The 12,960-nt window shown below is 41.8% G+C and overlaps 1 protein-coding gene across 3 annotated transcripts in view; it reads left to right on the top strand.

The window, feature by feature from the left end:
* The window catches only part of bcas3 (BCAS3 microtubule associated cell migration factor), a 1,085,633-nt gene that overhangs the window by 523,306 nt on the left and 549,367 nt on the right, over window positions 1-12,960 (top strand). For 2 of the 3 annotated variants that reach the window (XM_038814687.1, XM_038814685.1), the window contains exon 17: window positions 355-399. The exons of the other annotated variant lie outside the window; for it this stretch is intronic. In XM_038814687.1, coding sequence (XP_038670615.1) covers window positions 355-399 — 45 coding nt within the window. The remainder of the gene's footprint in view (window positions 1-354; window positions 400-12,960) is intronic. 3 annotated transcript variants of the gene reach the window in all.

Raw genomic sequence — 12,960 nt, 5'->3', positions numbered from 1 at the left:
AGCTTCAGCTGAATGGACTGGTGCAAGCGTGTCGTGTCTCTATGCGAGTGGGGAAGATAGAGAGTGATCACTGTTTTGGATAAACAGGAACTCTACCTGTGTGAATTTCTCATTCACTTGGTCTGGAGACTGTCAAGTCACCAGTTGGCCAAATAAAAGGTGCATTTCCAGCAATATCCTGCTCTATTTTCAGTTTTTCAGTACTTGCATTTTGTTCTTGATCATTGCTCCTTAATGAAATGAGTGTTTAACAAAATATTATATCAAATTGGTCCTTTTTTTGAGGAACGTTTTCATTTAATTGTTGGATTAATTCTATTTTTGTATCTTTCTCCCCCCCCCCACTCACGGAAGACCTTACCTATTTGGGGCAGGATGTTTTTCCCTAAAAGCTCCATGGTGAGTTCCCAGAAATGATTCCAGCATGCCTCCACTGCATCCTCGATACGGCATTGCTTAAGTTAATGAAGTCAACATATTTTTTTCCCTCATTTTTTTTCTCCCTTGTATGAAGTATTTGCATGGGCTACCCTGTAGATACAGGCACCAAGCAACCAGAAACAGCTGCAGCCATGATTGAAGAGTAATGCAAAATTGGAACAGAATGTGCAAATTACAAGAAGGCACACATGAAAATACAACAAAAGTTTCAAGCAGTCTCTTTTCATTTGGTTATTCTGGAAGTGGCTATTTTGTGGTGCTTTTGATGTCAACATAGAATTGTTAAGGCGTGCTGAATACCATGTTATGTAACTGTGTAATCTAGTTATGCTCTTAGAACATGCATTCATCACCTAACTTCACATTAATTTTGATCTTAATCCTGTAACTCCCCAAGTTTTTCCATTCCCTCCCCCACCAACTTTCAGAAATCTGGAAGCTCGGAATACTGGCTTTAGACTCCCTCCCTCCACTCCCGTGGGTTAATCCATTCAGATCATGCTGCCATTGATTCCATTCCTATATAGTCATTATTGTGAGTTTCTTAGTTGCCAAGGGCAGGTATAGCATGGATTAATAATAGAGTAAGGCTCCTTCTACATTGTCCCATGATGGACCTACCAAGGGTAGATACAGCATGAATTCGATAGAGTGACGCTCCCTCTGCACTACGATTGAATGCTCCAAAGGCAGGTACCACAGAGGTTAGATACAAAGAAAAACTCCCTGCATTGTCACATCAAACTCTCCCAGGACAGGTACAGCATGGGTTAGATATGGAGTAAAGGCAATGTCTGATCAAACATTTCTCTCCTGAAGGTTGTGACTCTCCATGGGGTAAGGCTGTATAGCTGTCACCAGCGTTCTGGTATCACTTCATGGGAAAACCTAGAGAATTTTAGAACATACAGTGCAGAAGAAGGCTATTCAGCCTCTCGAGTCTGCACTGACCCACTTAAGCCCTCACTTCCGCTGTCCCCGTAACCCAATAACCCCTCCTCGCCTTTTTGGTCACTTAAGGGCAATTTACCATGGCCAATCCACCAAACCTGCACGTCTTTGGACTGAGGGAGGAAACCGGAGCACCCGGAGGAAACCCACGCAGACACGGGGAGAACGTGCAGACTCCACACAGACAGTGACCCAGCGAGGAATCAAACCTGCAACCCTGGCGCTGTGAAGCCACAGTGCTAGCCACTTGTGCTACCGTGCTGCCTACTGAATGCCAGTAGCTTAGTGATAATAGATAACATCATTGACAAGCCTGTGCCAGTCTTCACATGATATAATATTATCCTCGTCACAAACCTGTTCAATCTGTAGAATTCTAGCAATAACACGGCTATTCCTGGACCAGGTGCTCATTGGAGGCATCGCATTTTACTTCTCAGAACCAGCCACCTGGTTCTAATAGTTTTCACAATGACGCAATAACAGTATTTTCTGAGCAGGTAAAGGTGAGCCAAAGGATTCATAGCCCTCTTTCCTCAGGAAGACCATGGGCTGGCTTCTCTACCCTGCCGCGCCACATTTCTCTGTCACCCCGCCGGCGGGTTGCTGCATTACGCCGGCTGGTCAATGGGGTTTCCCATTGTGGGGCAGCCCCACGCTGTCGGGAAACCCCCCGGGCTGCCGGCAAAACGGAGCATCCCGCCAGCGGAGAATCCAGTCCCATGGCTTTCATTCCACTGCTTTCTCTTCCTGAAATCCTGATGTCAGCATTGTTTAATAGAAACTTGCTGCATGGAGCACATTGGCACGATCACCAAATTACACCTTGTGTAGAAGTTATAAACCTCATTGCAGATTAGATGGGCAGATTTAAAGAAGTGTAAACTCATCAATCCTGCACCACACCACCACCGGGGAGCAGTGTCCAAATGTAATGCAGCTTGCAGAATCAGTGGTACATTTTGAATTGCCCTCTCTGATGCACAGTCCCTCCGTGTACAGAATCAGTGAATTGATGCTTATGGATATAGTTGTCCCAATGCTGCAAATTTGACTCACAAAGGAGAACATATTCCCTTGTTAGGATGGATGAGAAAGACAGCAACATTTCTTAAACTTCTCTTCAGATTGATAGAAATTTAAGTGCAGCCTGCAGGGAATGCATTTTATTGCCTTGGGGCCAAGTCAACGTTGTTTGTTTCATTTGGACCCAATACATTTTTTTGTTTCAATTAGAACTCGCTCTATGACTCCAAATTACTGTCAAAAGAGAGTGATATTCACTTGTCCAATCAGCTTTGTTGCCTTCTGGTCACTGGAGTAAAAGGTGATCAGTATCATGGGAGCTGGACAAGATTGCTTGTTTATCGACATAGAAAGGAACCTTTATCTACTAGGTGAAGATGATTTTGACTGTACCCATGTGGTGAGGGCCTTAAACCAGTAATTTCATGCTAATTTGACAAAATAATGTTTGGATTGGAATTAATCAGGCATATGCTTAGTGTTTTACTTCCATGCTGGCGAGAATGCCCCAGAGAATGGGAACTTCACTGTACTTCAGGAAACACTTCTTGTTTAGTGCTTAGCAGGTTAGGGTGTAGGCCTACAATCTTGTGAGTGTAGGGTACTACTGCTGGTCATAAGCAAGGAAACTGAGCTGTTATGGGGGAAGAAACTTCAGTGTAGCTCAGAATTCAGAGGAGACAACAAGAGAAGCTGGAGGAGAAAATAGTGGGAAGTTACTTGCACCATTCCATTCTGTATACTCCACAAAAACCTAGAAGGCACCAGATGACTGTCATCTGGATCACTAAAAAGGAGGAGGAGTCAGGCCATTCAACCCCTGGACCCCGCCCCTTCATTCAAAAAGATCATGACTGATCTGACTGTAGCCTCAACTCTACTTTCCAACCTGTCCCCCATAACCTTCAGCTCCTGTGTTGATCAAAAGTTTGTTTAACTCAGTCTTGAATACATGCAATGACCCAGTCTCCGCTGCTCTTTTGGGAAGAGAATTCCAAAGACTAACAACCCTCACAGAAGAAATTCCACCTTATCTCAGTCTTAAATGGGAGACCTCTTATTTTTAAATATGCCCAATTTTCACCTTCCACCCAATAACAGCAAATTTTCTCATTTACAGTTGCATATACGGCCTTGCATTCATTCATTTGATAAGCTCCTTTTAGGCAGCTTATACTCGAGTTTATTCTGGAAGATGGTCTTCAACCTTAAATAGGACCACTGTCCTTTGGTTCACCTCGTGCAGCAAGACTCTCAAGTCCTTTAGAATGATGCAGCATAGAAAGAGACCAATTGTCCCATTGTGCTGGCTCTTAAAAACAACCATCCAATCGATCCCACTCACCTGCTCCAGACCCATAACCTTGGAATGTCCTCCCGTTCAAGACAATTCCTCTCTGACAGCCACTTGTAACCTGCCTTCATGACGTCCGCCCCTGGGCATTTCATTACAGATTACAACTACTCGCTGCATAGAAAGAAAATTCTCACCCACCCTCTGCGTCTTATGTTAAATCTTCATTGGCGGACCAGTGGAGTAGCTCCTCCCCATTTATCAAAACTCCGTAGAATTGAAATGAAATGAAATGAAAATCGCTTATTGTCACAAGTAGGCTTCAAATGAAGTTACTGTGAAAAGCCCCTAGTCGCCACATTCCGGCGCCTGTTCGGGGAGGCTTGTACGGGAATTGAACCGTGCTGCTGACCTGCCTTGGTCTGCTTTAAAAGCTACCTCTTGAGCCCTGTGCTAAACCAGACCCTATGAATTTCGAACATTTGCTTTAAATCTCCCTTAACTTCCTCTGCTCGGAGGAAAATAATTCCAGTTTAACTGAAGCCTAACGTCCCTGGTACCATTCCGATATATCTCCTCTGCACATCTCTTTTGTATTTCATTCCTCTTTTGTGTCATTCTGAATATTACTTAGGTTGTCTGCTGCTCTATAACTTCTTGAACTATGATATTGGGCCCTTTAAAAGTTTCCGCTTTACTATCACCTGAGGACATATTGTGTGACAGTCAGACAGTAAAAATGGTAAAGGAAAAGTCAGAAAGAGGAAATTGATTTTGTGTTTTCCTAATGTCTTTGTCCACTTTGCAAAATGAAGTTCTAAGCTGAAAAAAAGGCTTAACTTTTCATAAATTATGTGCCTTGATTATACGTGAATGTGTGCACAGCTTCAGTTCAGCAAAAAAAACCCCGCTCAGTTTCTGGTATTTGGTGCCTTTACTCGTGAACAGCTTGATCCTTTTAATAATTCCCATTATTTCACAGTTTAACTTTTTGTTACATTTCTTTATTATCATTATTTTTTGTGGTTCCTGCTATTTCACATGCTTTAGCACTCATCACCGATATAAATTTCTGTTTCAGGACACTTCCTGATCCAGGCCTTGAATGAATTCATTGAGAACTGCCTAACATTTTGGCACCACAACCCAAAATTATAGAATGTGTTGCAGAGATGGGATTTGCATGCGATAAGGTCCACACATGTTTTATAATGTTCATTGTTAAGATTTTGCAGGATGTAATTTCAGACAAAGCAAAACGTAAACCACTTATCAGGACATTTTCACACTTCACAAATAGAAGCATAAGAAGATGGGAGCATGGAAAGATCACCTAGTTCAATTTAACACTTAAATATACATAGTACAAGAACACAGGCCATTCGGTTAAAATACCGGGTAGGAATGGAGTAGCGGTTGAGATAAATTGAAGAACCAGTTTGGTCTCGCTGAAACAAGAATGGAAAATGCTCAAAATCTAAAGCACAGCAGCTAACTTCTGTGAAGAATGAAGAGAAGCTAATGTTTGGTTTTAACCCTTCTAAGTGCAAATTGGCAAAATAAACAAACGCCAAAGTATGGAGTTAAAATATTTGCTCATGTTTCAGTTTGTCTTTTCTCTCTTACAGATGCTCACTGCTGTGCTGTGAATTTCCAGCTTTTTCAGGTTCTGTTTGAGGTCTTTACCTGCTTCGGGGTTATTTCCTGTTTCATTTAGTTCTCACTGAATTGACTGGTGTGGATATCAGATTTTTGTTTATCAATTATTGAGGCTTGCCAAATTCAGCAATCTGTGACCCACTCAAGCCTACCAGAGGATTTCATTTCCTGTGCATTCAGCACACAGTATTCATGTAAAGTTACTTTCTGCAATACCTTAAACAGGTTAACGTCATGTAGACAGGAATTTAATGTGAATGCTTTATAAAAAGTGCACAGAGGAAGTTAAATCTCCAAGAGCTGAAGACAGGTTTATTGATGGGGAGAATTGGGATCTAAAAGCCAAAGGAGAAAATATTGCAAAAACTCTGTGAATCCATGAGATTGTTGGCTCCAAGAATTTAAAAAAAGCATCCTTGTTAGGTCAAGGATTTAATAGCAGACAAGGGTTTGAATGATGTATTGTTTAGGCTAGTAATCATTGTTATGCCACCTCATACAGCCTTCATAAATCATTAAGACCCAGAGTATTGCGTTCAGGTTGAAAAGGAGGTTTTGTTATTTTTACCACCGGTATAGAATATTCTAGCAATCTCTCTTTTACGCAAATTTCACATTTTTCAGTAAGAGAGTCTCTTGACTTGCTGATGTGATTTGTAGTATAAAAAGAAATTCCAGCCTGTTGAGTTTCTGCCCTCTAGTTAAAAGATCGAAAATGAAACACACTATGGTATTAGTAGAGAGGAAGTTTTTCCTTCACAGAGAACCTTTTGTATCCTCAGAACATCCCAAAGTGCTTCATAGCAAACAAATGCACTGTTGCTTCACAGCTCCAGGGTCCCAGGTTCGATTCCGGCTTGGGTCACTGTCTGTGTGGAGTCTGCACGTGCCTGTGTGGGTTTCCTCCGGGTGCTCCGGTTTCCTCCCACAAGTCCCAAAAGACGTGCTGTTAGGTAATTTGGACATTCTGAATTCTCCCTCTGTGTACCCTAATTACGCAGGAATGTGGCGACTAGGGGCTTTTCACAGTAACTTAATTGCAGTGTTAATGTAGCCTAATGAAGACAATGAAGATTATTACAAAACATAGAACATAGAACAGTACAGCACAGAACAGGCCCTTCGGCCCTCAATGTTGTGCCGAGCCATGATCACCCTACTCAAACCCACGTATCCACCCTATACCCGTAACCCAACAACCCCCCCCTTAACCTTACTTTTATTAGGACACTACAGGCAATTTAGCATGGCCAATCCACCTAACCCGCACATCTTTGGACTGTGGGAGGAAACCGGAGCACCCGGAGGAAACCCACGCACACAGGGGGAGGACGTGCAGACTCCACACAGACAGTGACCCCGCCGGGAATCGAACCTGGGACCCTGGAGCTGTGAAGCATTTATGCTAACCACCATGCTACCCTGCTGCCCCGATTTAAACCTATTTAAAATGTATTAACTACAATGTAGGAGTATGCGACACAGGATCACTCAAGAAGCAGCAAGGTAAATGACAAGTTAATCTGTTTTTGGAGGTGCTTTAATAGTGCCATGTCATGTTTTGCATCTACCTAAATAGACAAACAGAACCTTAGTTTGATGGTGTTTTTTGAAAGATGGCACCTTCAACAGTGCAGCCCTCTCTAAGTAGTACACATAATGTCAGCCTGCCAGTATTGGAGTGTGATTTCAATGCCTCTCCTCCCATGACTCACAGGTGGGAGTGTTACCAACAAAGCCAAGCTGATGTTTTCTGCAATCGAGACGAAAGGGAACCACTTGACAAGTTTAAAATCGATGGGCACTTTATCAACATGAGGAATCTTTGTTGACAAACTGAATATTAAAATAAGTTTATGAATTTCAATAGTTAATTCTTATTGCTATTGGGTATTTGATAGCATTGGCAGCCATGGTCAGGTATTTTACATATTTTTAGTATTGGAAATGAACACAGGGATAGAAAGGCCCTTTCCATCATGTATATAAACTCTATTGTAGAATGTCATTAATCGCTTCTGCATGGTCACAGTATCAATAGATTGAAATATCAAATTGCCCACGCTCCGTGTGTCCAATCAATTATTGTAGTAGAGTGTCAGACTGGGCGTCCCTTCATGCATCTGTTAGTCATTTAGTTTGTCGTGACATGTTGTTGTATTGTTAAAAAGTCAAGCTGCTTACCACGAACGTCTGCTATTAGGTCATGTCTGAGGTATACATTAAGTGTGTTTGATGTTCATGTGCAGGCTGTGCCACAAACATCCCAGATTAATGGGCTTTTATTTTTTGATAATACTGTATCATTTTCCAGAATTTAAAAAGATGTTTAAAATAGCTTTCAGAAATCTAACTCTGACACTGAACTGCTTTTACTTGATGCCCACATGCAGTGTGGTATCATCTCAACCACATGGGAATCGTTTTGTGGTTTTCACAATTTTTTTCTTTCATTATTTTAAAAATCCTCCTTGACATGAATAGCTTATTTTGTCTAATGATTGACTGGTCTGGCTAAGAGGCTTTAGGATGGATTTGGTTCTGAGGAATCCTTCACAGGCCTTAGTTCTGGCTGCAAACCCCATGGATTGAACTGAAATTTTCAGCATTATGCACAAAGCCACATCTGAAATATATGCCAATTGACAAGGGCCCTCTTCCCTGCTAAATTCACGCAAATGGGACGAATGACATTTTATCATCTAGGTCAGCGCTGAATGACTGCTGCACTGTCGGAGGTGCCATCTCTTGGGTGAAACGTCCACGGCACCGTTTCGAAAATAACAGGTGAGCTTTTTGCTCGTATCCTAGTGAATATCCCTCAACCAACATCACCAAAAGGATTATCGGTTATCACTGTTTGTGGGAGCTTGATGTGTGTAAATTAGCTGCAAAGTTTCCTACATTGGGTTATGGGGATAGGGTGGAAGTGAGGGCTTAAATGGGTGGGTGCAGACTCGATGGGCCGAATGGCCTCCTTCTGCACTGTATGTTCTATGTTCTATTGCAACAGTAATTTCACTTCAACGGATTTCATGGCTGTGAACCATTTTGGGACATTCTGAGATCAAGAAATTGCTATATGAATGAATTTAAGGATGCCCCTCTAGAACTACCGCATTGCTGCATGCCATACTGATACTCAAGTAGTTTTCATTAAAACTTTCACATATTTTATAGGCTTATAAAGTAAATATGATTTGAAAAGGTGGAATTTTGTTGTCTTGAATTGTTTTTAGAGCTTAGAAAGAAATGCATGGCCCTGTTTGAGGTCAGTCAGTATTTATGTAATAGTTAAGTAATCAGCCAGGAATGGACCTGTGTTTGGATTTGGTGATGAGAAACAAAAACAAATTTGGACCTTTTGTGTTTGGATTATCCTAAACTTCAGTGGGAAGTATTACGATCCCAGACCAGACCCCAATAGTGGCTAGAGTACTGGACCATGGGCGGCATGGTGGCACAGTGGTTAGCACTGCTGCCTCAAAGTGCCAGGGACCTGGGTTCAATTCCAACCTTGGGTGACTGTGCGGAATCTGCACTTTCTCCCCATGTCTGTGAAAGGTTTCCTCCGGGAGCTCCGGTTTCCTCCCACAATCCAAAGGTGTGCAGGTTTGGTGGATTGGAGAGGCTAAGTTGACGCTTAGCGTCAAAAAGGTCAGGTGGGTTACTGGGTTATGGGGATAGGGTGGGGACGTGGGACTAGGTAGGGTGCTCTTTCAGAGGGTCAGTGCAGACCCGATGGGCTGAATAGCCTCCTTCTGTATTGCAGGGGTTCTATGGATTCTATTTACATAGATTTACATAGAATTTACAGCGCAGAAGGAGGCCATTCGGCCCATCGAGTCTGCACCGGCTCTTGGAAAGAGCACCCTACCCCCTACCCAAGGTCAACACCTCCACCCTAGCCCCATAACTCAGTAACCCCACCCAACACTAAGGGCAATTTTGGACACTAAGGGCAATTTATCATGGCCAATCCACCTAACCCGCACATCTTTGGACTGTGGGAGGAAACCGGAGCACCCGGAGGAAACCCATGCACACACGGGGAGGATGTGCAGACTCCGCACTGACAGTGACCCAAGCCGGAATTGAACCTGGGACCCTGGAGCTGTGAAGCGATTGTGCTATCCACAATGCTACCGTGCTGAACTTGATGAACTTCTGCCCATTTCTCATCTGCTTGAATATGTAAAGGTATCCAATTTCTCATCAGTAAATTATTTCTAATGTAATAACACACTGGTATACACTCAGTTTCCATTTCCGAATATGCTTTCTGATGTAACTGCTTTATTGCTGAATCTTTCTGTTGTAATTCAGCCAACTTTCTTGAACTAAAGATATCCGCTTCATCCACCACTAACTCTTGTTCTTTACTAACCATCTGATCAAACATGGTTTCTGATAGCTTAACCTCAGCCTCCATCAAGTTCTCTTCCTCCTATCTTAACCTGTGACTTTGTGATCTGGTTACCGCACAATCAAGAAACACTCCCAAATATACTTCTTGCAACATCTCAGGTTTTTGACTTTCTGTTGGCATTTCAACCATGATAGACTGCACTCCCACCTGTGACCCAGCTATATCATTACCTTGGATAAATTGTACCCCGGAAAACGGTAATTTTTTTATTACTCCTATCATTTCACCATTTTTCACCAATCTCTCTTAACCTTACCTTTCATAGTGACACACTGCTGCTCTCACCTCTGATTCTACATATTACTATCTTTTCTGGCAATACTCCTTCCAAACTATATATCTCCTTTCACTCACAGTATCCCTTAAGATCTTAATCTCCTTACCTACGCCACCTTGTACACACGGGTAAACCTTACCCTCACAAATAAAATCCTTCAAAGGTTCTGATACCTGCCTATCCACCAACCTCTGAACAGGCTGTACATTCTGTTGCACCTCTTCCACTGGGACAATGGTTTTCCTCCCACTTTGACTTATCCTGTTTTACTGAGTCTGTTTTCCCAGAACTTTTCTTAAGGCACCAACACTGCGACTTCACATATCCAACTTTATTGCAATGAAGACACTTAGGTTTTCTTATCTTTCTCCCACTTTCATAGGTTTCTTTTCTACTCAGTGGCACACTATCCTTAACATCACCAACTGAACCTCATTTACATTGACCACCTGTGAATTTCCCATTTCCCAGGTTTTTGTCCTTCATTGGAATTTATGTTGAATATCAAGCTTTGCTTTATGAACCAATTCAAAATCATCAACCATTTCTGTAGCCTGTCTAGAAGTTTTAGCTGTTTGCTCTTCCACATTAGTTCTCATTACTAAACATAGAATCACAACAGTGTAGAAGGAGGCCATTTGGCCCATTGAGTCTGTACTGACCCTCTGAAAGAGCACCCTACATATCCCCACCCTCTCCCCGTAATCTCATGATGTAAGGTAAGGTTAGAGAGTCCGGTGAAAAGTGGTGAAGTGGTAATACGAGTAATAGAAAAATTACCTTTTTCAGGGATACAATTTGTCCCAGGTAATGATATAGCTGGATTACAGGTGGGAGACGAGTCTCCTGTGGGAAGTGAATCTTTAAATTCCTCCAAAATAATTATTTCCCTGAGAGTGTCAGAGGTTTAGTCTATTTTTAATGTTCACCTATCAAAATTATTTTGTTTAATTCTTTCAAATTCTACATATGTCTGATCTGTTTCTTTTCTAAGATTTGCTTCTGTCATTGCCAATCTCTCCTATTCCTTTTCTTCTGCCAATGACAATCTCTTTTTTTCTATTTTTAAAACAAAACTTTTATTATAACTGCAATATTAGACTTTTTACTTCACACCCAAAAAGAACAGCTTACAATTTACACCTTAACACAACTATACAATTTCCTATTGAACGACATGAAAATAAACATACAGATCTCAGTCTACCTTACTGTGGGAGAATTGTGGACTCAGCATCAGGCAGATGAGAAGGCAACTCCTCTCTCCAACGTTTCTCAACCAACTTCCTTTCCGATACTTCAGAAATGTCTCTCTCCTTTCCTTGGCTCCACCCAGCAATGACCTCATCTCCCTAAGCTGAGAAACAACTTATCTCTGCAGGCTGCAAAGCACATGAACACCCCAGGGACTTCCCCAAGCAAACCACCAGGCATTAGCTCAGGCTGAAAAACACATTCCTTGGTCAATTTCACCTGTTTTTCCTCAAAACAAAACAAAATCCTTTTTAAAACCATGACCACAGCAAACAAACATGTTCTAACCCCGGGCTTTAGTTCTTAAGTTGTCCACTGCATTTATAATCCAATTTTCTTAACATCTTCCAATCGACACAGAAGGAAGAATAAGAAGTGCAGAAGTAAGTTGAATATCCTGAGTGGGGCTACCTGGATGTGGCAAGGTAAAGGTAGGCAGGCCACAGACTACTGAGTTTATTCTGTCGCAGGTGCTATTGGGAAAACGTTTTGGGTCTTTATTCCCAGGCACTGAAGGAAACATGCAAATCCTGAAAAGTCACCCATCATGCTGGGATATGCTTGCCTTGTGCACAGCAATCAGAGCAAGTTTTGCTAAATTGCAAAAGGTTTTCCTACTTCGTTTCCGCAATTGTTGTAAAATATTTTTAGCTCCGGTTTCCTCCCACAAGTCCCGAAAGACGTGCTGTTAGGTAATTTGGACATTCTGAATTCTCCCTCTGTGTACCCGAACAGGCGTCGGAATGTGGCGACAAAGGGATTTTCACAGTAACTTCATTGCACTGTTAATGTAGGCTTACTTGTGACAATAAAGATTATTATAAAAAGATTATTATTATAAACACATTACACTGATTATAATTCTTGTAATCTCCTCACATGAGGTAAGAGGTAGTAAGCTTTCAGGCAGTTTTCAGAGGGAGGTAACAAAGATAACTTCAGATTTCTTGGTTGCAGCATAGGCCTCAGAGAACCAGGGGAGAATGTGTGCTGGTAGGAAATATGGTTGAGGTATATAAGGTTATGAAGTGAATGGACAAAGTGCAATTAGAGTAAAATTTCAAAATGAATAGTGGAAGTAATAGAGAGGAGTCAGGTAAAATGCCAGGAAGTATTTTGCCTGCCAAAAACATGTCAACCTCTTGAACAGACTATTTGGCATGTGGTAAATATAGATACAGTACCGTGACAAGTTTATGAATGAGAAAAGTATTACTATATGACACCCTTTCACAGTGGACTTTGTGAGCAATAATTGTTTTTACTGGGGAAGAGAGCATGTTATCTATTGTGAAGGTTAGAGAGTTAAATTACTGTCCATTCCATTTGCAGTTGTCCCCTCGCTTTTGATGGTTGAAAGTGTTGACAGTTTATTACCTCTCATTCACTTTTCAATCTCACATCTACATTAACCATTGATTCCTTTCCCTTTCCAGTCTATGGGTGAGACTCTGAAGCACATCTGCCATCACTTTTTGGTCGTAATTCATGATTCCAGTCATTAGCAGCCATAATTTCTGCTGTGACCTTTGCAGGAAACTGCCTCTTAACCTTTTTATACTAATAACAGCATTTCCTCTTGTAGCTGGACAGTTTGAGTGTTTGCGAATAATAATAAGCCATTCCAAC

The sequence above is a fragment of the Scyliorhinus canicula genome, chromosome 12 (assembly GCF_902713615.1).
Source record: "Scyliorhinus canicula chromosome 12, sScyCan1.1, whole genome shotgun sequence".
Taxonomy (NCBI): domain Eukaryota; kingdom Metazoa; phylum Chordata; class Chondrichthyes; order Carcharhiniformes; family Scyliorhinidae; genus Scyliorhinus; species Scyliorhinus canicula.
The sequence above is the reverse complement of the archived record's forward strand: the minus strand, read 5'-3'. Positions and strand labels throughout refer to the sequence as shown.